The sequence below is a fragment of the Quercus suber genome, unplaced genomic scaffold (genome assembly GCF_002906115.3).
Source record: "Quercus suber isolate HL8 unplaced genomic scaffold, Cork oak 2.0 scaffold_15, whole genome shotgun sequence".
In the NCBI taxonomy this organism is placed as follows: Eukaryota; Viridiplantae; Streptophyta; class Magnoliopsida; order Fagales; family Fagaceae; genus Quercus; species Quercus suber.
Window position 1 is genome coordinate 2,163,617 of NW_027069480.1, and position 24,529 is coordinate 2,188,145.

General features: G+C 31.6%; 1 protein-coding gene and 1 long non-coding RNA gene across 3 annotated transcripts in view; both read right to left on the reverse strand.

The window, feature by feature from the left end:
* Nucleotides 1–446: 446 nt before the first annotated feature.
* Nucleotides 447–6,111, reverse strand: LOC112006671 (uncharacterized). The gene is made up of 5 exons (XR_002882373.2): nucleotides 5,622–6,111; nucleotides 5,377–5,536; nucleotides 2,008–2,092; nucleotides 1,493–1,543; nucleotides 447–1,403 (listed from the first exon to the last, which is right to left on the reverse strand). It is a non-coding gene; the product is annotated as an uncharacterized LOC112006671 (long non-coding RNA).
* Nucleotides 6,112–11,063: 4,952 nt separating this feature from the next.
* Nucleotides 11,064–24,529, reverse strand: part of LOC112006682 (disease resistance protein At4g27190) — an 18,773-nt gene continuing 5,307 nt past the window's right edge. The window contains exons 3-7 of one of the 2 annotated variants that reach the window (XM_065781840.1): nucleotides 20,335–20,420; nucleotides 17,397–20,219; nucleotides 14,286–15,023; nucleotides 12,415–13,275; nucleotides 11,064–11,465 (exon numbers count right to left, since the gene is read on the reverse strand). In XM_065781840.1, the coding sequence (XP_065637912.1) occupies nucleotides 11,391–11,465; nucleotides 12,415–13,275; nucleotides 14,286–15,023; nucleotides 17,397–20,177 (4,455 nt within the window). In that variant the 5' untranslated portion in view covers nucleotides 20,178–20,219; nucleotides 20,335–20,420 and the 3' untranslated portion in view covers nucleotides 11,064–11,390. Of the gene's footprint in view, nucleotides 11,466–12,414; nucleotides 13,276–14,285; nucleotides 15,024–17,396; nucleotides 20,225–20,334; nucleotides 20,421–24,529 lie in introns of both variants that reach the window. The other variant, XM_065781834.1, reaches the window with a different exon arrangement.

The window sequence follows — 24,529 nt, forward strand, 5'->3', positions numbered from 1 at the left end:
TATAGATTCATTCAATCATGTTTTTTACGTATTGTTTGAGAAACAAGGGTATTCATGAAAGATTATTTTTAATTCTTTAAAACTTACAAAGTAAAACGTAATGCATTTATTTCATTGATTGAACAACGTCATACATTTAAACCATTTAAGTCCTGATTTGATCAGACACAGATATTATGGAATCACGGTAATATCAACAAATTTAGCTCTTAGCTCTAGCTAAAGATGCAAAATTGTGTGCAGCTGTGCAAAAGAACGATTAACCTTTTCAATATAACTGTGTTTTAAGCATACAGAGCTCATATGATGCATATAAAGTACCTTCCTTAATTAGTATAGGGAACAATGAGAGTGGGCAATACATAAAGAATATAAGCAGCTTTAGCAATAAAAGACACAGCAATCAATCAACTGGGTTGCATACAACAATGAAAGTGGTTGATACATATGGAACTTTCACTTTATACTGTAAGTGTTAATGTTCATTGTTAAACTGTTAAATAGGTACATTTTAGTTAAAAATCTAGTGGCATAAACTAATCATGCCCAAGCAATCAAGTGAACATAATTCATTTAACCCCTATATCACATGGGTCTACTTGCAATTCCATAAAGTATTCCATGTATTTTAGCTGTAGCCATTAACCAAGTCATTCTTACTGTCTTTCTCAAAAACAAAAAGTCATTCTTACTGTTCTTCACTAATATTCTTCTAAACTTAACCTAACCACTCTAACTGTTCTTCACTGATATTCTTCTAAAAAAGGAGCATCATCATAGATAATTAGATTCTTGTAAGGCACGAATAATCCAGGAAGCTGCAGAATTTTGTGCTTCCTTTACTCTTGACTTTTCATCTCCCTCTATATATAAAATACCATCTACTGTTGGTATTTGGAGAGAAAAATAACATCAACAACGTATAATGAAACCAAGCCCTAATTTAAAGTAGAATATGCATCTACATCACCTCATGAAGCATTGAGGACTTTATTTTTGGGTATTAAGAAAAATTTGTCTTTTATAAATGGAAAATTATCCATTAGAGGAATTCATGATGAAGACCAGAAGATGTATAGTTTAACCCTTCAAGTACGTCTCCCTCTTTGTGATTACTTTTGCTGATGGTTGGTACAAAATTACATTATGGAGCAAGAAGGTGTGTCATCATATCTGGGAAATATTTCTTCATAATTTTCGGAGCCATCTGATTGACGTGGAGGTGATTGACTTGGAGACCTGGCTGGTGGGAAGATTGCGTCTATGGAATAAGAGAATCGTGGAGATGATCCGTTAGATGCTGAACTAGTCTCACTTTCATCGTCAGAGCTGTAGGGTGGGAAGATTGATGCAATGGAAACTGCCTCTACTACTGATTGACTTCTTTCTTGTCTAACTCTTAACTGTTACAAAATATGAAACGGTAAATTACTACTATACATTCAGATACTAAAAATTTTATTGTCTAATTCGGGAATTCTTTGAAACTTACTTGTATCAACTAGGTGCTTCGACATGATACCGAATAGGGAGATTGACAGAACTGAATTGAGAGAGAGAGAGAGAGAGAGAGAGAGAGAATTGCATATCAAAATGATGCGTTGGTATTCGTAACTCGTAATTGATAAGAAATAGGAAGTTTCAGCGAAGATACTATGAAATACTATCAAGCCCTTCCCCTTATTTGGATGTTTTTAAAATTAGTAAAGAGGAAGGGAGTAATTAGCCCTTCCCCTTGTGTAATTTTATTAATATAATAAGGGTAAATTAGGTAATTTACTTGGTTAATAGTTTATGTACTCTACTCCCCCTCCAAATCTTTCCAATTTGGGGGAATTAAAATTGAGGGGCTAGAGGGAGTCCAAACCCCTCCAAACTCCTCCAAACTCCTCCAAACCCCTTCCCCTCATTCTTTAAAAAACTTCCAAATAAGGTAATTGCATTACTCTCCCTCCCTCTACTCTACTCCCCCTCCTTTTTTAAACATCCAAACATGCCATAACATACCTCTATCTTTGGAATATTAATGAAGATAATGGTCTTCTACTATCTTCACGCGTGCCGTGAGTACGATTCACAAGAAAGCTGAAAGCTGACAATATTTACAGTTTTTACAACTAGTTAGAGAGCACACACAAAAATAATAACATTAATACGGCAAATTGTGATAAGGTGTGTCTGGTGTGAAGCAATGGGTTATTGTCCCATTTTTTTTTAAAATTATATTAATAAAAAAATAGATTATTGCCCATAAGATGGAAGGAAGAAGGCATCTAATATAGCCTTTTTTTAAGGACATTAATATATTATTAGCTTATATGGAATCTAAAGAATATGTGGTGGCCTTATTTTTCTTATTTTGAAATACTTATGATCATATATCATTTATCCAATCAATCATATAACAGAAGTTGGTCTAAAAATAATAAGAAGTGTGAAAATAATAATTCCCAAAATCAAATTAAATAGGATTTTTTTTGGATAAATATAATATCAAATCTAATAGGAAATTACGCTCTTGACAAGTAAATTCTCATGCCGTTTGGTGTCCTACTTTCTGTTTTTACAAGGTTGGCTCAATACTTTGTGGGCCTCATGCAAAATTTTTAAATGGTGCCGTTTTATATATATCAGATATTAATTAAAAAATTATTTAACTATATTTTTATTATTTTGTTAAGATACGAGAACGCTAATTAAGAATTTGTAAGATAGTTTGGCTAATATTACTGTTTTTCCAACTAGCAAATTTTTTTTTAATTATATATTGATTCAATTTTTTCCATTTAAAAAAATATTAACAACTATGATGATATACTAAGAAAGAAATATATATATAATTTTAGATGTAGACACCTATATAGGAGTATATATATCTAAAATAAAGAAGCAAAGAAAATAAAATTATAACTAAAAACAAAAAATAGCTAACACATAATTATGAACATGCGGATTACCCCTTTTTTTTAGGCTAAATTACAAGCTACATCCCTAAAGTTTGAGAGTATTTGAATTTTACACCTTAAAGTTTTAGAATTTGAATTTTACCCTCTTGAAATTTGGGAGTGTTTGGATTTTTTTGAATTTTGCACCATGATGTTTCAGAATTTAGATTTTACCCCCCTAAAGTTTGGAAATGTTTGAATTTTACTCCTTAAAATTTGGGAGTGTTTGGATTTTACACCCTAAAGTTTTAGAATTTGAGATGTAAAATCCAAACACTCGAAAACTTTAGGGAGTAAAATCTAAATTTTGAAATTTGAAGGTATAAAATCCAAACACCTCTAAACTTAAGGAGATAAAAATGCAAATTCTGAAATCTCAAGGTATAAAATCTAAACACCTCCAAACTTTAAGGGTGTAGTTTGCAATTTAGCCCTTTTTTTTCTTTAATTTATAAATAAAATCTAAGTTACTCACATCCCTAGCCATACGTACATGGCAAAGTGAGTTGCGCCTTAGCAGAATATATGGATTTGTGACATTTATAGGCTTGCATAACATTTGTATCTCCTACCACTACCAATTACTAAGAATAAAACAAGTAAGGACAAAGAAAGGCGAAAAAGAAAATTAGAGGGGAGTGTAATTTGCACTTCTTCTTTCTTTTTTGTTGGAGAAGTGGTGCAAAGTAAGACCAAAACGATAAGATAACACAAAAAACTGCAACGAAAATTAAGGTAAAAAAGTCAGAAAAATCTCACTCTTTAATGTATATGTATTTTTTAAAGAAAAGGAGCAAAGCAAAACCAAACTAAAGAGATGACTGCAATGAAAATTAATGACGTAAAGTATCAAACTCTGTCTTGTCTTATGGTTTTCTATATAGTAAAAACTATATATTACGTAGGGCTTGTTTGGTAAGAGATTTCTAATAACGTTATTTAAATTTTGTGAAAATATGTGTGAGTGAAAAAGTGTAGAAATATGTGTTATGGTGTTTAAACAACAGATTTTATTATTTAAACAACAATTTTTGTTGTTTAAACACCGTTACCAAACGGTGCCGTTATTTTCTTTTCTCTTCTTATCACTCATTAATGCAATCAACTTATCAAATAAATATTAATAGAAACGAAAGAGTCTTTGGTTATCAAAAAGATTTCCATGTTGACCCACATCAGTATAGATTTTGCAATTTTTTTTTCTATGTAAACTATAAATGTTAAGATTGTGATTGTTGTTATTGTTGTTGTTGTTGTTTTTTTTTTTTTTTTTTTTTTTTTTTTTAATATAATATAGACAGAAGATACAGAAGATGGAAAAATGAGACTTACAATATTGGCACTTACAAAAAGGCCCAACCTTTGTAAGTACTAGTAAAGCCTATAAATCAAAGACTTTGTGAATGAAATAAATAAGAGATAAAAAAAATGATGTTATTAATTAGATGAGTTGGAAAATAATAAATATTTAATGATAACGTGGATAGTAGTATTTTTTAACCATTATATTTTATAAAAATCTACGGTCTAAAAATTGTGTAACTTGAACTCATATATATATATATATATATATATATAACCAAAGATGAGAGAAAATCCAATTAAATTTTAATTGAGGTCCAATTTTGTGTCACATGTCCAATTTAAGATTTTTAATTTTTCTGTAAAGTTAATTATTTATAAAAAAAAAAATAAAAAAACACACAAAGAATTCAATATTAAATGAACCATATATAAAATAAATAAATAAAAACTAATCATACACACTAATGTAAACCCTTTTTTTTTTTATAAGTACCTATGATTTAAACCACATTCTTAATCTTGGGATAATATGTGGAATTTTATGGGCTATGTAATATACTAGAAGCACTACGTGTAACTAAAAAGTTTCAATTTAGTACCCAACAAAATGATAAATATTTTTTATTGACCAAAGTTTAAGTATATACTAGTTTTTTTTTTTTTTTTTTGAGAAGCAGTATACACTAGTTTATCAGGATAAAAAAATCTCCTTCAAACTATATGACTAAAAATTTAAAATAAGTGCTAACAAAAAATTAGATGAAATTATCATAGTTTAAGTTATATAGAAAATACAGGAAAAAAAAAAAAAAAAAAAAAACACAACCTAAAAATATTAAAATACTACAATTAAACATACGATCTACAAATCTTTTTTTTATTTTTTGAGGTAAAGGATCTACAAATCTTAAAGTGTATGTAGAATTATAGATAATGCAGGTTACATGCTAGTTTTCTTTTTAAGAGCAGCTATTGTGACCATAATTAAGTAGCAAATTAGGAACAGTAATTAGAACCACAATTACTTAGCCAAAAAAAAAAGGGGGATTATAACCACAACAAAGCAAGAACCATGTCAAAGGATGAATGAGAAAAGAGAAAAGAGAAAAGAGAAAAAAGAAGGTACCTCTCTCTTTAGGATCTCAAACTATTCCAGAGCAACTTTTTTTTTTTTGTTTTTCACTCGGACTGTCACTTTGCTGAGTAGCAGTAACCGTGAACAGTTAGCTATACCTTCTTCTTTTCCCTTCGTTACAAGTCTTGATAAGTAAAACAGAGCAAACAAACTGCAACAAAAAATCAAATTGAGGAATGAGAGGATAGCATAAGCGAAGAAAAAAAATATAAAAGTAAGAAACTAAAAGGAAGTACCTCTCTCCTTCACACTACAATTTTTGTAGGTTTTTCTTCTATGACTTCACAGATCAAGGATAATCGCTATAGTAAATGAGAGCAGGGGATGAGAAGCTTAAAATACTTAACTACTTTTTTTTTCTTTTTTCTTTTTTGGAAAAGTGGAGCAGAGTACAACTAAAATGATAGGATACTAACACAAAAAACTGCAACGAAAATTAAGGTAAAAAGTTTGATTTTTTCTTTTTCTTTTTTAAAAAAAAGAACTGGATCGAGCAAAGCAGAACCAAACTAAGAGATGACTGCAACGAAAATTAATGGCGTAAAGTAGAAAGTATCAAACTCTTTCTTTCTTTTTGTCTTGAGAAGTGGAGCAAAATAAAACCAAAATGAGAGGGTGGAGAGTGACAACACAGAAGCTGCTGCGAAAATCAATTCAGAGGACAAATGAAATGAAGGAAAGTAGAGTAGGAAAAGTCTTTCAACCGGACCTCAACCGAAAATATCTTTTTTTACGGGTTTCCATTTATGACCTCTGCTTTATTATAATTATTCTAATAACTAAGTCAAAAAATTAATTAATATTTTGTATAAGCGAATTTAAACCATAAATTTCTTATTTAATAATAGGATTTTTTACCAATTGATGTTCTATAGTTCAATAAATAATAAAAATAATTCTCCAATCAATTATTTTTTTCTTTTTTGTGTTTTCATTTTTTTTTTTAAAAGGTAGTTCATTAAAGGTAGTTCATTTTGTGTAGTTGTCTGTGGTGTATTCTCCCGGTTATTAATTTGCTTTTCTTGTTGTATCTCTTTTTAGTTGAATGACCTATTCATGTTTTTCATCCAAAAAAAAAAAAAAAAGTTGTTGTATGCATGTATCAAAGCTTTCTTCCCAATACCGTTTTATGTTGGTAGTAAGATCTCCGTCCTGTTTACCAAAAAAATAAAAAAGATCTCCTATTATTGAAGCCTTTGAGACCGGGTAAATACTAAATATTCAAGCTCAGAATATTTCAATTGATTAAAAGAAATCTCATCACTCTTGCTTCGTCCCCTCCCTCATCTGTAACTACTTCTTCAATCTTTTGCATTCAGCTATAATCATTTCCCTGAGTTGTACCAAACTTTTAGCTGTTGAGGAAGGTACTAGGCTACTTAATCCATGACATTCTGATACTCTCAAGTTTCGTAGGTTTCTTAATGAAACTGAGGATGGCAGCAAATTCTTTAATCTTCCACATTTTGATACATGACCAGATGTTGGAAAGGCCTGCCTGGTTGGGAGTTTTCATGAAGCATGACAAATTTGTAACAGATTGGGCATTTCAGATAGCCTTAACACTGTCAAATGTTTGAGCGTCCTAGCATGTTGTCCTTCTTTATCAACTAGTTGATGTGCACATATCTCTTCAATGAAAGAAAGTTCGACGTAGAGTGTCTTGAGATTGCACAATCCTTGAGCCAGCATCGATGAAAACCCATTCAGTTTATCTGAAGGTTTATCAAAACCCTGTTCTAATTTCAATTCTTCCAAGTTGGGGACCATATCCTGCGAAATATCAAAGTATTAAACAAAATGAAGGAAAGCTTCATATATATTAAAAGATAGAAAGCTTTATTGATTTATAAATGAAGAACATCATTGGCCAATAAAGTAGAAAAATATAAAGACAAATCATAAAATCAAAATCACTATCAACATATTCCTTGGCATAGTGATGAAGGCTCAACGAGACTTCAGCAAAAAGTGGAGGCAAAGTGAAATATAATTAACAACAATTTCAATTAGTGGAGGACCTGCACTAACACATCTTTTCTTTACAGGTGATTGCCTATTGCTTAATTTTCAGGTCCAAGTGATTGGAAGTCCAGGCCATGATGACTATTTTGGAAACATGTAATTAATAATGCTCCTGGTCAAAAACTGAACATGAATGAGACCACCCTGTTCTTCAGTCAATATGCACAAGCAGCGGTGAAGCAACATATTCACAACACATTGAAAGTACCGAAGAAGATTAAGCAATATGAGAAAATTAATGGGTATCCCTATATTGTGTCAAGGAAAAAACTCTTGTATGCGGTGTGCTATCAACGTTAGTAAACAAGCATATCAAAATTCTCAACTTGATCATTGCCAAAAACGATGTCGTCCAACAAATAATGGTCATTTTAAGCAAACACGTGTTGCATGCAATACGCAGTCGTTTTCATTATACATGTATAGGAACAGAAAGAGAATGGGATAAAGACACGTGGTAATCAAGTTTAATTAGGTGTCAATTACTTGTAACAGATTTTGGATTTCGTTTTCATTGTGCAACGATTCAGTAGTTAGTTAGAAGATATATTTTCTTATTCTTTCTCTATGCTCTGTTTGTATACATGTATAGGAACAGAGTAGTGTATTATGTATTCATTCTTACTCAGAAAGAGAGTGAGAAATTATATGTATAAACAAGTTATTTACGTAAATTAATTTTTTGAATTATTCTACGACGTAAATTTATTATTATTATTATCATTATTATTATTATTTTAAAAAGAGTAGTATTCCATCAAAAAAGCTTTAGATGACTGCTTACTCCTATTGTAGAAAAGCCCAAACGGGATACCTACTAAATATCTAGGAGTACAAGGCTAGGCTGGAATATGAGTGACATTCAAATTCAGCTGCTCTGATCCAATTCAACTTCAAGCATGTTTGGCCTAAGCTCATTTTCATTCTATCTCACAAATAATTTTTTTTGTTTAAAAGAAAAAATTATTCTGAAAAGTTGGAATAAACATGTGGTAATTAAGTTCTTTCAGTTAGATAATATATTCCTTGGTGAAGTGAGGAAAGGAAAAATGTGTGTGTGAACTTTGAAATGCATTAAACAAAGACGTTGCATGGATTGCCCCTGCCACTTCTGTCTTGAGCTATATTGTAGTTAACAGTCAAATACACTTTGCAGCCACCTTTTCCTAGTACCCATTGGACATGTTATAGGTAGAAAATGGGGTCATGGTTTCAATCTAGTGTGAATGCGTATTCAGCAAGCTGATTTCTATGTATCTTCCCTCTTGATGTTTTTATCATCAATTTTAGCCTATTATCTGTTTTATCAATTGGAATTGGTGATTTCCTTATTTGTCCATTTCATTGTACTCGTTCTATTTTTTGGCATGAGCTTCTTCGTTTTGTTTCATCTAATAAATTAGTTATGGTCTGTAGAGGTGCGCAAATTTCTGTGGTTCAGGCTCTATTGGAAGAGCTACCTGGACAGTTTTTGACATTCGTGCGGGGTAGAGATATCAAGACACGCCCTCTCCATGTAGCCCCGACGTCTGCTTGAGAACATTTTCCAAGTGTTGGATATTTTTATAAAAAATATTATATTTATTTTAATACTCATTTATGTGAATCAATTATCCCTTAATGTCATATACGTTGATTGCTAAATTTTGAAATTCAAATATAATTCAAAATTTGAATAGCTTTTGTCAATGGTTTTAATCAAGAAATTTATGAACATTAACGTGATATTAATACCATAATTACTAACATATTTGGTTTTGTTACAAATATATATTTTCCATTCTAAACATTTTGTATTCAAACGTTCTTATTTGAATATGACATAATAACTTCATATATGAAAGATATTTCAGCACTTAAATGTACAGTTATTGCTGAATTATTTTATGTTATAATAAGTTACCATATATTCACAAATGGTTACTATTTGGTTTAATGGACAGTGGTTAAATAGTTAGTAATTTTTTGTAACATATATTCAGAAAGAAAGCTTTTGAAAAGGTATTGTAATAATGGGCCATTAAATGCTTGGCATTATGATCCTTTCTTTTTTTGGTTCTCAACGTACAAAAGGTTTTGATCGGTTTATATATATATATATATATATATATAAAGAAAGCTATTGATCACACATTGATTTCAATAATTTTATAATCATTTAAAGTTTTAAAGAGAGCAAAGGTTTTATTTTTTGGCTAAGGACAAGCAACATGTCTGGCCCTATATATATGGAAAGAAATAAAAGTTTCAAATACACATTTTTTTAAAAAAATTTTTGAATTAGAAAGTTGCAAACTTTTCAAAAACAATTTTTTATTGTCTTAAACACTCACCATCTATTGCTTTTTACTATTTACAAAAATATTCTATTTTTTACAAAATTTTCTGGGAAAAGAAAGTACTATAGAGAGCTTATATCCTACGAGTAGTGTAAACTCACAAAGATAATCAACAAAGGTGGCTTGGCTCTTGTATCCTGGGGACAACGTGCAAAAACTATTTGTCTAACTACATCGGATATACCGTAGACGACACAATTTGTCTCAAGTCAGTGACTTAGTCCACGCCTCATCTCTGCCACCTCTTTTGGTAAAATCAAATTGTGTAATTTCCAAGAAAAATTCAGGTATTATCTCTCCTTTATTTACAACACCAAGTCCACAAGATGTACAAATGTGCTGATTTTGCTCACAACAACTGAAAGTTTTAAAAGGTCTAAACCACTAATAGGTCGACTCACCCTAAAGGAGCTCATTATTAACAATTTTTTTTTAGGTCTGAAGACTAAACCACTAACAAGTTGACTTGCCCGTAAAGATCTCTTTATTTCATCTTAATAGAAAAAGTACAGTTTTTTTCTTTGAATTTTATCTTGTCTAGGGATAATTTTACTTTTATTCAACTTTTTATTTTTAAGTAAAATAAACCATTGAAAAAAGTTATAATAAACAATTTAGTCTTGTAAATGGAAAGCATCCCTTGGGTTGTAACTCATTTCATAGAGTAGGTTTCACATAAGGATATTGGGTCTATACTTGTGAAGTTCACATATCTATGTGGAATGCTTATTTTATTTGGAGATACTTTAGGTCTTGCAAGGGGCCTAAATAGGAATTTGGGTTCACTCTTCCTTAAGGAAGGTGTCAATGCCATGGTGTGGGCCTTCATGTTTGTGAGCCTTCATGTTTGTGAGAGGCCCACTATTAAGAGTTGAGTTTTGGTTTGAGACACCTAAGTGAAGACCAATCATTTAAGTAAGAAGATTTGGTAAAAATTTGAGATGGTGCTAGGCACCTAAGCCCACCTAATATGATAGGTTGACCTCTACTTGTACTACTTAGCCATTTTTTTAACATGAGTCTCATTCAGTTGGTTCCCTCTTAAGCATGTATAATTAAAATTTGAAATTAAATACATGCAACACAACTTTTGAGTCATTATTTACAGGGTGAATGTCCTAATTTTATTTATGAATCTTAGGTCCTACATATAAAGGTATCAAGTTCAAGATCTCCTGTTTTGATACCGGTAGTAATTTATAATAGTTTCACAGTAAGAGGTATTTGTTTTTCGTCCTGAGAAATTAGTTAGAGATCCTACTATATGTTTTTCACTCCTTAAAGATGAGGAAGGATGAGTACAAAATGCACTACTTGATTAAAACAATCCATTAATATGTCTATGAAACTACCAATTTCACTAATAAAACTTCGTATGATTTCTTGGGCTATATAATAGCCTTGTCTTAGCTCCAAATCTCCATGACAAAGCTACTATGAGTCTATATGAGTCTCAACCTCATACATAACACACCAATACATTCTGGCAAACTTTTGGGTCCAATCCAATAAAGTCTACGTCACACCCCCCAAAAAAAGAAAAAGACTACCTCACACGTTCATCAATAGAACCTATATTGAACAACTACAATATAAATTATTTATAATGTTCTAGAACTGAATCATAAATAAATTAAAAGATCAATCTTCCTTTGAGCCATCCTCCAAGTTATCAACGCCATTTTTCTCTCCGGCCTCACTTGTTCTTGCATCAGTCTACAATAAAAGAGGTTCAAATTAATGGCCCAAATGAAAAATTAATCCCAAAACAACACAACACTACATCATAATCAAATAAACAATCTCATTCTTAATTTCTTATCTACCAAATATACATGCAATTGACACCAAAGTCAGAAGATCCACAAGCACAAGAACAAATATCATTACTTTTCAAACCAAATTCCTTAGAAGCAAAAATAAGAAATTAAGAAGATTAAATTTGTGTTTCTATTTCAGTGATTCAGTGATATAAGCGAATGATACAATGCTTATGTAAAAAAGTAATATCATTTTGTGATTACTTATAGGAGAGATGAGCATTTTCATCACTGTAGAAGAAATATAAGTTCATATATAAAATGGAAATGTATATATATCAGCTTTTTTTTTTTTTTTGAGGGAATTATATAAGTGAACTAATTGGTAATTTGAAAGAAAATAAAAAAGCCAAAGTGGTGTGTGTATTTTTCATTTATTTATTTATTTTTGAAGCCAAACTTAAGACTAGGTTAAACTCACTGTTTTAATTTAATATATAAAGAAATCCAATATCAAACAAAATCTGATTTAATTAGGTTTGATATTCTTCTAACAAATTTTAATTAAATTAGCTATATTCTTTCATACTAATTCTCTAGTTTAACTTTTTATTTATTTTTTTATGGAAACTTTTTATTTGTTAATACTTAATAATTAAATGTATATCCTATTTTTTTTATAAAAATATTTACTATTCCAGTGCATTGTACATACCTATTAGCGACCATTAGTGACAAAGCAATATTAAGAATTGCAAGTGTTATGCATATATTTAATAACCTTATGTTACCTTAGAAATTAGGATATGTGACCATTGGGTCCACAGCGCATGCCACTTTCCTTGTGTCTACTCCGATGAAAATGCTTTTAAAAATTAAATAAAATAAAAGTATTAGAATATTACCTTCTCAGTGAATAGTTGTTGCACGCATGGATCATAGTTTTCCTCCCAAAATATTTTTATGGCGCTATTCACATCTTCCTCTGGTAATAGTTCTCTTCGCTCTGGCCACCATTTGTTTTCGTCCAGTCCAACTTTCTTTAGCTTCGGCATGCTTAGGACTCCATATGAGAAGATCTTCATTTCCGGGCATCCGCTCACAAATAGATCTTCCAGTGATGGGAATTTGATGGTGCGATTACCCAAGTGGAAGCTTCTCAGACTGGGTAAATCATAAAGGTACAAATCTTCCAGTTGATTGAAACAAATCTCATCTCCTGCTTCACCTTCTCCCTCGTTTGTGACTATTTCTGTCATTCTTTTGCAGCCAGATATAATCAATCGTTTGAGTTGAATCAAACTTTGGACTGTTGAGGAAGTTGCTAAACTAATCAACCCATGACATTTCCATACTCTCAAAATGTTTAAATTTCGGAAATGCATTGAGGATGGAACTAAATTTTTTAAACTACCGCATTCTGATACTCTCAGAATCTCCAAATTTTGAAGTGCCCTACCTTGTTCAGAGTTTTCCTTCCACAAAAGCATCAATTTGGGCATTTTATATAGATACAACTCTGTCAAACGTTCAAACGTCCCAGCATATTGTCCTTCGTTATCAAAGAAAAGATTAGCGACGGAAAGAGACTTAAGATAGCGTAATCCTTCAACAAATACCGAAGGGACTACTATCAATTTATCATCTCTGCCGTACAATCTGAGAACTTCTAGTTTGCAAAAGAACTCTCCAAAAAGTCGACCATTTGTCTGATTCATGGTTTCATTCCAATCCAAATCCAATTCTTTCAAGTTAGGGAATGTATCCTGGGAAAGATCGAAGTATTGAACAAAAGAAAGCAGAAGTTAGTGTTCTCCAAGCAAGTTTGGGATAATATTCCCAACAGTTTCAAGTGGGACTGAATATATGTAAATCTAGTGGCTATCAAGAGAGGGAGAGCAACGTACATCGATGCATCTCAATTCATTATCCTATGTAATAATTATATATTACATTTTCTCAGGTGGATGTGAATTCCCATCTCCCCCGTAAAGGTAACCCATTCCTATATAGTTGTTATACAAGATACTACCTCTTACATGTTTTATAGTTTCTTTTTAAGGGATTTGCTTCCAAACAAGATAAGTCAAGCACAAAAGTAGAGTACATGAATGCACACAATTTTTTTTTTTTTTATATAATTATTTTTAGGAAAAATAAAAGATAAAAAGGATCCCATTGATCATTTCAAGATACTAAATTAATTTTTAGTGTAAGTAGATTCAAGCTCAAATATCTTATTTAAGAACAAAAGATTTTACTAATTAAACTAATTGGAACCTACTAGTAAATTCTAATTTAAAGACATTAATAACCACATATGAAATCCTAATTAGTTTGAAAGACGATCTTTTTGTAAAAAGTTTTATCATTTGGACATCTCAATTAAGTCTTCCATAAGTGGTCATGGACTTACCCAATACATATCTAATTTCTTGCTCCGAGCATTTACTTAATGTAGCCTTTTTTTATTTTTTATTTGTATTTTTGGAGGTTGCCTAAATGTATCTATGTTTGTTTGAGCAAGAATTTCTTAGTTAAAAGTTAGCATGTAAAAGCTTCAACACAACTATGGTACAGCTGGAAATTAGGCTCCTATAATCCAACTACTTATATGCAGTTCGACTAGTCTTTTTGTTTTTTCGTTTTTTTTATAAGCCGGCTAGTTTTTTAAGTATTAAAAATTTGTTATTAATTTTAAATTTTTGGATTATTTTAGGATAATTACATTATGTGTCATATCCATGTTATCAAAGAAACAAGTACAAATCCATACCTTTTCAATAAGAAAGAGGGGCTGTTGAATCGGAACATGATGGCCCAACCCATTTGTATTTGGGAAGCTTAATTCATTTGAAGCAACAATCTTCACTTTGTCACATTTCCTTATCGTCAAACTTTTCAGTGATGGCCACTCTGAAGTGTGCTTTCTGGGATAGAAACACTTGAGTTCAGGCAGCAATCTAAGACTTAGTGAGTTTATTTTTGGGAACACAAACTTAGTCATTGTTTCCAATCCTTCTTCCAAAGCAATGATTTCCTCCATTAATCCACAATCATTTATAAATAGACCCTCAAGTTGTTCAAGACTTTTGGCCACCGAGACTGGAAAAAGACTTTTCAAAGTTTCACATTTAGAAACTTCAACTTGACGCAGATTTTGAAATGTTAAAATTGCTTCAAGATCCGAAGTCCATACATGCTTAAGTTTCGATAAACTAACTAAACTTAGGACTCTCAACTGAGTGGACCCCTTCTCAAATATTTCATCAACATTTGCCCTTCCATCCTCAAATACCTCTTCTACTGAATTGCAATTTCTTATCTGCAAGTGTTCAAGATTCTGGAGTCTTCTCAACATATTAGGTGGAAAAATGTTCATTAGATTTTCACATTGATAAACTTTCAGCTGGTTTAGTTTGCAAAAGGAATCTGGAATGAGTTGGTTGTGCCACAACGTCTTCAGGTTATTTATGCGATTGATGAATAATTTCTCCAAGTTAGAAAAGGCAACCTACAATTCTCACATATCAATTGAGTTAATAACATATTGCCCAAAATAGTTGAGGACAAGAAGATTTATGTTGGGAATAAGACAGAGACAAACATGGGAAAAGTTAATTGAATTATATTCCAAAAAACCACGAAGCAAGTAGAACATGGAAGAAACTAATAAAAGAAACACAAACGAGCCTTTAATTAAGAGAGATTGAGTGGCAGACAGTAGGTTCGTTTTTTGGGGTTCTTTCTTAAATGTGATGTTTGTGCTCACGAAATTCAGATAACAATATAGCTTTCAAAGATTAAAAAAAAAAAAAAATTGAATTTCTTAAGTAAAATCTCATTTTGGGCAAAATCTCGCCCACCCATTTTGGTGTTTTCCAAATGATGATTTGTGATAGTGTGCCACATTGCCACCCCAGACCCCACCAGAATAAACCCATCGCCTACTTATTTACAATTACGGCATTACAAACAACACAAAAGCTGCGTTTTCTTTAAAAAAAAAAAAAAAAAATTGTGGGAGGGATTAAACCAAATGTGGTTTTGAAACTTTTGTCAAATTAAGAATTTGTGGGAGGGATCGAGGTATGGGCACGGGCTGGGCATGGGGTGGGTTTCCAACCCGACCTGAAATTTTTTATTATATTTTTTAAAGTGAGAATGAGACTATGACTATGAGAATTGAAAATAGGGGTAATTTAGTTTTAGGGAAGCTCAAAATGGCAATAATTTTTTTTAAAAAAATTTTCCTCTAGTTTTGTTTTTAATGGAAAACAAACTTAGTCTGGACCTTAACATTAGTAATTAAACAAACTAATTTAAACTTTCTAAATATATTACAAATGGTCAAATAACTTAAGTATGGAAATAAAAAGGATATGATTGGCATAATTTGACATACTCATAGAAAATTAATTAGTGACTAATAAGAAGATTGATGTGATATGTGCTATTGTGATTGTCTAAAATATTCCCTCATAAGGAAATTTTGTGAGCAAATTACGTCAATCTAACATTTTATGGGATATTACTATTTTCGTGTGTGTTCTAATAAGTATTACTGTTTACTAAAAGAAGAGGATGTTTATCCCACATTGGTTGTGTGTGTCTAGTGTTCGCTGTTTATAACCCCAGTCTACAACTACAAAGGTTAGACCCTTTTGTAGTTGTACTCTGGTTAAATAATGTATTATAAACCCGGTTTAAAACACTAATTTTACTATTTTCGTGTGTGTTTTAATAAGTATTACTGTTTACTCAAAAAAAAACATTTTATGGGAAGTAGTGATATTAATGGCATCAATACTTTCCTTCAAAATGAATGTCATAATCATTATGTAAGATGTTTGAGTTTACAAAGAATGAATAACTAGCAATAATACTTTCCATACAAGTGAAAGTCAGATTCATGTTATAATCACAAACCAAAATTCAATTAGGCAAAATGCATCTATGTAATTATGATATTAAGGAAAGTTTTTTTTATTAATTAATTTATTAGAAGAATAAGAACGTCCATTAAACATAAACCTTAAGCCTGTCCTAGAATCATGGGATTAGAGCAATTTATATTAACTATGACTACATTTATTGGATTAGTTTGCTTCATTTCTCTCTTCACAGGAAAAAAAGAAGAAGAAGAAGAAAATTGCTTCTTTTCTTATATGTTATGACTTTAAAAATTAGGAACCAATAGAACTTGTGATGTGGGTTAACTGGTATTCCTAACAAGATTGGATCAAATTGTAAACATTTATTAACCTAGTCTAAGCTATCATCAAAGTTCAGTAATCAATACTAATTTTTATCTTTGGTTTAGATTTTTTATGGCAAAAAAAAAAAGTTCTATTTTTCTATAAAAGATAAAAAGAATCATTGGATTGGGCTAGGTAATTCCAATACCCGACCCTACACTCGAATCCCCTATTGAGTTAGATAAAATTTGTGCCTGTTGGGTTGGGTATCTGCCCCCTAATAGGTTGTTTCCATCCTTTCACTATATCAAGGGTTGTGGTTCAACAACATATCTCCAAAGATTTATAGGAATTAATGATAAAGAAATTTGAAGTGTTGAAGATTTTTTGTTTTAAGAAGGTGAAGTGTTGAAGATGGTTCAGAAAAAAAATGGCAAGAATACATGAAGAAAAATAAAATTCCAAAGATGTTCCCCCCAAAAAAGGAAAGGGTATAGAGAATGGGTAAAATAAAGTTTTGATTTGTCTTGTTTTTTCCAAAAGTTTCAATCACTTAAAACATATTTTTTTTTGTTCTTACTGACATTATTATAAACATATGTATGAGACATTATTAATAAAGCAGTGAGATGTGTATGCATGTGTGAAGATTATCAAAATTTGTAAAGGATATTAAGCAATAATGATACCTTCTTGTTGAAAAGTAGTTGAGAATCAGCATCAAAATAGAAGCCCATGAAATTTGGTAGACCTTCTAGATTTAAAGAGCGTAACTGAGTGAAGTCCATTATATCCATCATGACGTCATCATCGACCTGTATCCCATGTTTTCTTTCCTCTGCAACAATTGTACTCATTACCTTGCAATCCTTAATCTCTATTTCTTGGAGTTGCGAAAAGCACCCAAGCAAGGTTGAGGAGAAGACAAATATCAAATTATCACAATTTCTTATTACTAACTTTCTCAAATTGTGGAAAGACCCCATTGCAAGTTGGTTATGGCATATCTTTTCCAAATTGATCATATTGACTAGAGAAAGCAACTCCAAAACAGGAAAGGCAACACATTGAAACCCTATCGAGTCAATGATGTATTGAATCTCAACGCTATTTTGAACATAAAGATGCTTCAATCGTGGAAAGCCTTCCTTATCAACTTCATAAAGGATATTTTTAATACCCCTCCCAGGAGCCAAATTGAGATCTTCGCAACTTTTCAATAAAATTTTAATTCCATCCTCTTCTTGAAAGCTTCTATCGAGGTCAATTTTCAATGTTTTTGAGATTTCAAACTCAACATTACCATCCCAATTCCAATTCCAATTCCATTCAGGGCCTATTAATATTTCATATTTTACCAGCTTATCAAAAAGCAAGGCTTTTGGCAGAATCTTGGGATTTGGAATATGTATACATAATGTGGTCAACTGTGACAAATGATCCAACTCTGAGACTCTAGCATTGCTTCTTTCTGTAATTTCTCCATCGACTTGCCATTGATTAAAGCTATCATTCATATGTATTTCTTCTAATTTATTCAAATTTGATAGTACATTTGATGGAATGGCTTCAAGTTTGGTGCAGCTTCTCAAATCCAACAATTGAAGTTGAGTCAATTGCCTTATTCCCATGGGTAACTGCTTAATCTTGGAGCCAACTAGGACAAGAGCTTTCAAATTCTTCAATTCTCCAATTAAAGCCAAGTCTTCTAACTCGCAATCCAGCAAAGCCAATGTCTGGAGGTTCCGAAGAAGTGAAAGGGATGAAGGAAGTGGGAGACATAGATTCATCAAAACTAAAACTTTTAGTTTCTTCGCCCCTTCAAAAATGTGATTAGGAATCGGCAAAGAATTTTCTTTATCATCCAAAATAACGAAGTTAAGTTGTGGACATTCCAACCTTTTAGGAAGCTCACTAAACTTAGCTTGAAAAAGTGCGATTCCAATGAAATCTTTCAATTTTTTCATATTTGACCATTTTTCCAAATCATCTGAACTTCTTATTGTTAACATCTCCTTTTCTTTGTCTGCAATATAAATGACAACATCACGAATGACGTCATGCATTTTAAATGTACCACTTGTATATCCTTCTAACAGCAAGCAAGAATCTTTTAGACTTTCGACCAATGTGTAGACCATATTTCTCATGTCTTCCATTTTATAAACATCTTCAAAGAAGTCCAAACCCACCAAATATCTCCATAGGAGATCTATTCGTATGACCTTATCTTCTTCGAATGAACTGCAGAACAAGAATAAAGATTGCGCTTCCTTACTTAAAAAAGTGTAACTAAACTTTATACTCGAGTATACCTTCTCATGCATCCCTTTGATCTGTGTTGGATTTGCCTTTTTTAACTGTCTCAATGCAACCTTCCAAACATTTGGGTTCTTTTTATTTTTCAATGCATTTGCAATTGTTGTAATTGCAATTGGTAAGCCTGCACATTCTTTGATAACCTCAACCATGGTAGATTGTAAATTCGAGTTTTCAGCTAAATCACCCACTATCTTCGAAAACAAGTATTCTGCTTCATTGTTTAATAAAACTCCAACCTTAAATATCTCTTGAGCATCCATATACACGCGTAATACATCATGAAATCTAGACGTTAGCAATAGTTTGCTTCCTTTGTGATCATCCCCAAAAGAAATTCCAAGATCCTCCAAGTCTAGCTCGTCCCAAATATCATCTATAATCAAAAGAATCTTCTCTTTCTTCAACCGCTCACGTAGCAAATGTGCTTTTTGAAAACCAGCATCCTCATCTTGAAACTCCGATATTTGTAATTGTTTTGCAATGTCTTTCTGAATCTGTTTCAAGTTTGGAGTTTGGGATACAACTACCGTAACAATCCTTTCAAATAACATGTCTTCTTTGGCTTGTGTAGCAACTTTTCCAACAAGCATGGTCTTGCCCAAGCCGCCCATCCCACAAACCCCAATGGCAGGAATATTTTCACCTCTTAAAGCCTTCATAAGTCCGTCAAAAATTGATTTTCTTGATTCAAAGTCCTCATAACCTTTAGTAGAAATTGTAGTAACGCCTTCAACAGGGACACGACGGCCTACTGTGCTGAACTTGTCCGCCTTATCCTTGAGTTCCTTGACGGCCGATCCCATATTGTGTGCTTTTCTTCCAATCTGATAACGGGCCTTCAAATTAAAACACTTCAACTTTGCTTGACCTTCCTCTTCAAAGAATTCTTGTACCTCTGTATTGATCCCCTGAACACGTGTCAGCCACCTCTGGACTTTAGCTTCAATTTCTTCTACATTGTAACTAGCAGCTTGAACCTTACGCTGCACATCATCTCTAGCATCTTCGAGCTCGACAACTTCGTTCTTGAGATTGTCAACATTTTTTTTGTAGCGAATCAGATAACCCATCTGACGTCCGAATGCTGTAATTGTGTAACCCACAATTTTTTCAACAACCACTTTTACAGTCTCCGTAAGAACCTCCATTTTTTGCTTCTATATATAGATCTGCTATTTTGGGTTGGGCTGCTGTCCTGAGATGAGAGTAGAGGCAAATAAAGGCCCAAATAAAAAACAATGACAACAACGTAAGTGTAATCAAATTGAAGGACAAAAGAAGCCAATACAAATGACATTAACATACCTCTATCTTTGGAATATTAATGAAGATAATGGTCTTCTACTGTCTTCACGCGTGCCGTGAGTACGATACACAAGAAAAGCTGAAAGCTGACAATATTTACAGTTTTACAACTGGTCAGAGAACACTCACAAAAATAATAATATTAATACGGCAGATTGTGATAAGGTGTGAAGCAATGGATTATTGTCCCATTTTTTTTTTAATTATATTAATAAAAAAATAGATTATTGCCCATAAGATGGTAGGAAGAAGGCATCTAATACAGCCTTTTTTTAGGGAAACTAATATATTATTAGCTTATACGGAATCTAAGGAATATGTGGTGGCATTATTTTTCTTATTTTGAAATACTTATGATCATATATCTTTTATCCAATCAATCATATAACAGAAGTTGGTCTAAAAATAACAAGAAGTGTGAAAATAATAATTCCCAAAATCAAATTAAATAGGATTTTTTTTAGATAAATATAATATCAAATCTAATAGGAAATTACGCTCTTGACAAGTAAATTCTCATGCCGTTCGGTGTCCTAACTCCTGTTTTTACAAGGTTGGCTTAATACTTTGTGGGCCTCATGCAAAAATTTTAAATGGTGCCGTTTTATATATATCAGATATTAATTAAAAATTTATTTAACTATATTTTTATTTTTATTTTTAAGATACAAGAAAGCTAATTAAGTATTTGTATGATAGTTTGGCTAATATTACTGTTTTTCCAATTAGCAATTTTTTTTAATTATATATTGATTCAATTTTTTCCATTTAAAAAAATATTAACAACTATGATGATATACTAAGAAAGAAATATATATAAAATTGTAGTTGTAGACACCTATATAGGAGTATATATATCTAAAATAAAGAAGCAAAGAAAATAAAATTATAACTAAAAACAAAAAATAGCTAACACATAATTATGAACATGTGGATTACCCNGGGGGGGGGGGGGGGGGGGGTGGGGGGGGGGGGGGGGGCGCAGCGACTCCTCAAATTTTTTAGTCATAATAGTCTAAAGTAGTTATACACTGACATGGAGGAAAAAAAAAATGAAAAAAAGGACTTTTACTTGGTTGAAAATTTGAAAGTGACCAAACCATTACTTTTGTCTTGTCCTACTGCAACTTGCACCTATTTCACTATTTTTTATTTTTTATTTTATATCAATATTTACACTATTTTTACTATTTATGATACTTTTCACAGCATTTTATTCTTGAATGATGCTAGAGATACTATAAATTTTACACCTTATGCCTTACAAATTGGCATGTCACCAATAACAAAAAAATCATTTCAAACATTTATTCATTATATTTTTTAAGTAACACTAATCACATTCTTACTCCATCAGTTTGTAAATTTTTTAGTAGCTATGAATTGGTTATTTTTGTTTATTTTATTTTAATAATATGAAATATATTGATATTTGCTTACAATTGTTTATTTATTTTGTTATTATTGTTGATTAATAATTTTTAGATTAATTTCACTTTTAATATCATCTTTTAATTTTTCCCCCTCTAAACTAAAATCTTGGCTCCGCCACTGGTGCAAAGTAAGATCAAAACGATAAGATAATAACACAAAAAACTGCAACGAAAATTAAGGTAAAAAAGTCATAAAAATCTCACCCTTTAATGTATATATATTTTTTAAAGAAAAGGAGCAAAGCAAAACCAAACTAAAGAGATGACTGCAATGAAAATTAATGGCGTAAAGTATCAAACTCTGTCTTGTCTTGTGGTTCTCTATATGGTAAAAACTAGATATTACGTAGGGCCCATTTGATAAAAAATTTCTAATAACGTTGTTTAAGTTTTGTAAAAATATATGTAAGTGAAAAAGTGTGTAAAAATATGTGTTGTGGTGTTTAAACAACAGTTTTTGTTGTTTAAACACCGTTACCAAACGAGGCTGTTATTTTCTTTTCTCTTCTTATCACTCACTAATGCAATCAACTTATCAAATAATATTAATAGAAACGAAAGAGTCTTTGGTTATCAAAGAGATTTCCATGTTTAGTTGACCCATGTCAGTAGATTTTGCAATTTTTTTTTTCTATGTAAACTATAAATGTGAAGATTGTTGTTGTTGTTGTTGTTGTTGTGGTTTTTTTTTTTTTTTTTTTTTCAAAAGGGACTTGATCAAGTTTATGAGAGTAGAGTGTCAATTTGATCTCCATTTAAAAAAAAAAAATAAATAAATAATAAAATAAAAAGTTGAAAAACCGAAGAATGATGAGACCCTTAGAACAGTATTACAAAAGCTGCACCAAAATTTTTGGGTGCTAGCAAACAAAAAGGCAAAGAAAAGAAAAGTTGTTGAGTGAGTCAGCCAGCCATAAGAACCCTGAAAAAGACCACGGCCACCCACTAAATACTTTCATTTCTTCCCACCACTTCTCTTTCTCTTTCTCTCTTCCAAAGATCTTTCTTTTTAATTATTTATATCATCTTTTATTTTTTTTCTCTCACAACCATACAATACTGGACAAAAACTACCAAACAATCAGCGCGTTTTTCTTTCTTAAATTCTCGGTGGGGTTGTTAAGGAAAATGGCGGGCTCTTACGGTTTGCTAAAGACGACAATCACGAATCCAAAGACAAAGACGACGGCACAGAAAATTACAAAGTTATACCTTCTAGTATGAGCGAAGTAGCTGTGGAGGTAATTCTCTTCCACGGAGTGTATGGACTGAACATTTTTCTCTCTACTTTTGATTGCTTCTTCTTTCTCATCGGCCTATCGTTGGAACTTTCTCTCACGCTTGAATTATCCTCATCAAATACCTTGTCTGCATATTGAAAAAAAAAAGGAGAGAAAAGAGATTAAAGCGTCTAATACGTGATTAGTTTCAGCCTCTGTGTGTTTTAGAGTTTGAGAGAGGAGCAGAGGAGATATAGATGAGAGAAAAATTGCCGCCATAGTTTCTTAGTCCATGAAACAGAGAAACTATCCTCATCAAGTACCTTGCATATTGACCTGAGGTACGGGATGGCTGCTTGAAGCTTTGGGTGGAGTGGGATCACACGGGGTATAGGGAGTCTTTGAAGAATTTGGAGTTTTTTTTTCCAACTTGAATTAATTTCTATTTTCTCCCCTGTTTTCGGCTGCTTGAACAGGTATATACATTGTATACGTTTGGACTTATCAATAACACTACTATCTTTTACCTCAAAAAAAAAAAAAAAAAACCCTATTTTCGGGCTGCTTGAACAGGTTATATACATTGTATACATTTGGACTTATCAATAACACTTCTGTCTTTACTTCACAAGAAAAAAAAAAAAAAAAAACCTTATTTTCGGGCTGCTTGAACAGGTATATACATTGTATACGTTTGGACTTATCAGTAACATTTCTATCTTTACCTCAAAATAATAATAATAATAATAATAATTAGATTTGTACATGTGTATAGTAAAATTGGAGTTTATTTTGATTCTAATTGAACAATTGAAGGATAATTATAACTGATCGCCACGTAGATGTAGACACATGGCACAAAATTAGAGTTCTAATTTGAATTGCAATTTGAGTTTTCTCTCTGCTTCACCTATTATTATATATATAGATATGAGTTTAAGTTGCACCATTTTTAGACTATAGATTTTATAAAATATAATGGTTAAAAAATACTACTATCCATGTCATCATTAATATTTATTATTTTCCAACTCATCTATTAATAACATCATTTTTTATCTCTTATATACTTCATTCACAAAGTCTTTGATTTATAAGCCTTACTAGTACTTACAAAGGTTGGACCCTTTTGTAAGTGCTAATATTGTAAGTCTTGTTTTTCCAACTCCTATGTCTTCTGTCTATATTATCTCAAAAAAAAAAAAAAAAAAAAAAACACAAAAAAAACAACAAACAATGGTCACAAAAGAATAGAGCAATGAAGCACACGGACCATGTCAGAAAGTCTCAATTAGTTCGAGTCTTTTGCATCCAAAACTTTTTAGATGCACCATGAGCATTGGAGTTCTTATTCACATTTGAGTGATTCCCAACTCCATGATTGGAGTAAAGGTTTAACACCTTTACCAATTCACCAATTAATGCCATAGGATCTTGTGCTTGAGGCACAGGCACTTTTGGTTTATTTGCTCTCTTATCAGCTTGAAGCTTGTAACAGTTAGGACGAATATGTCCAGACTTACCACAATAATGACAAACCCA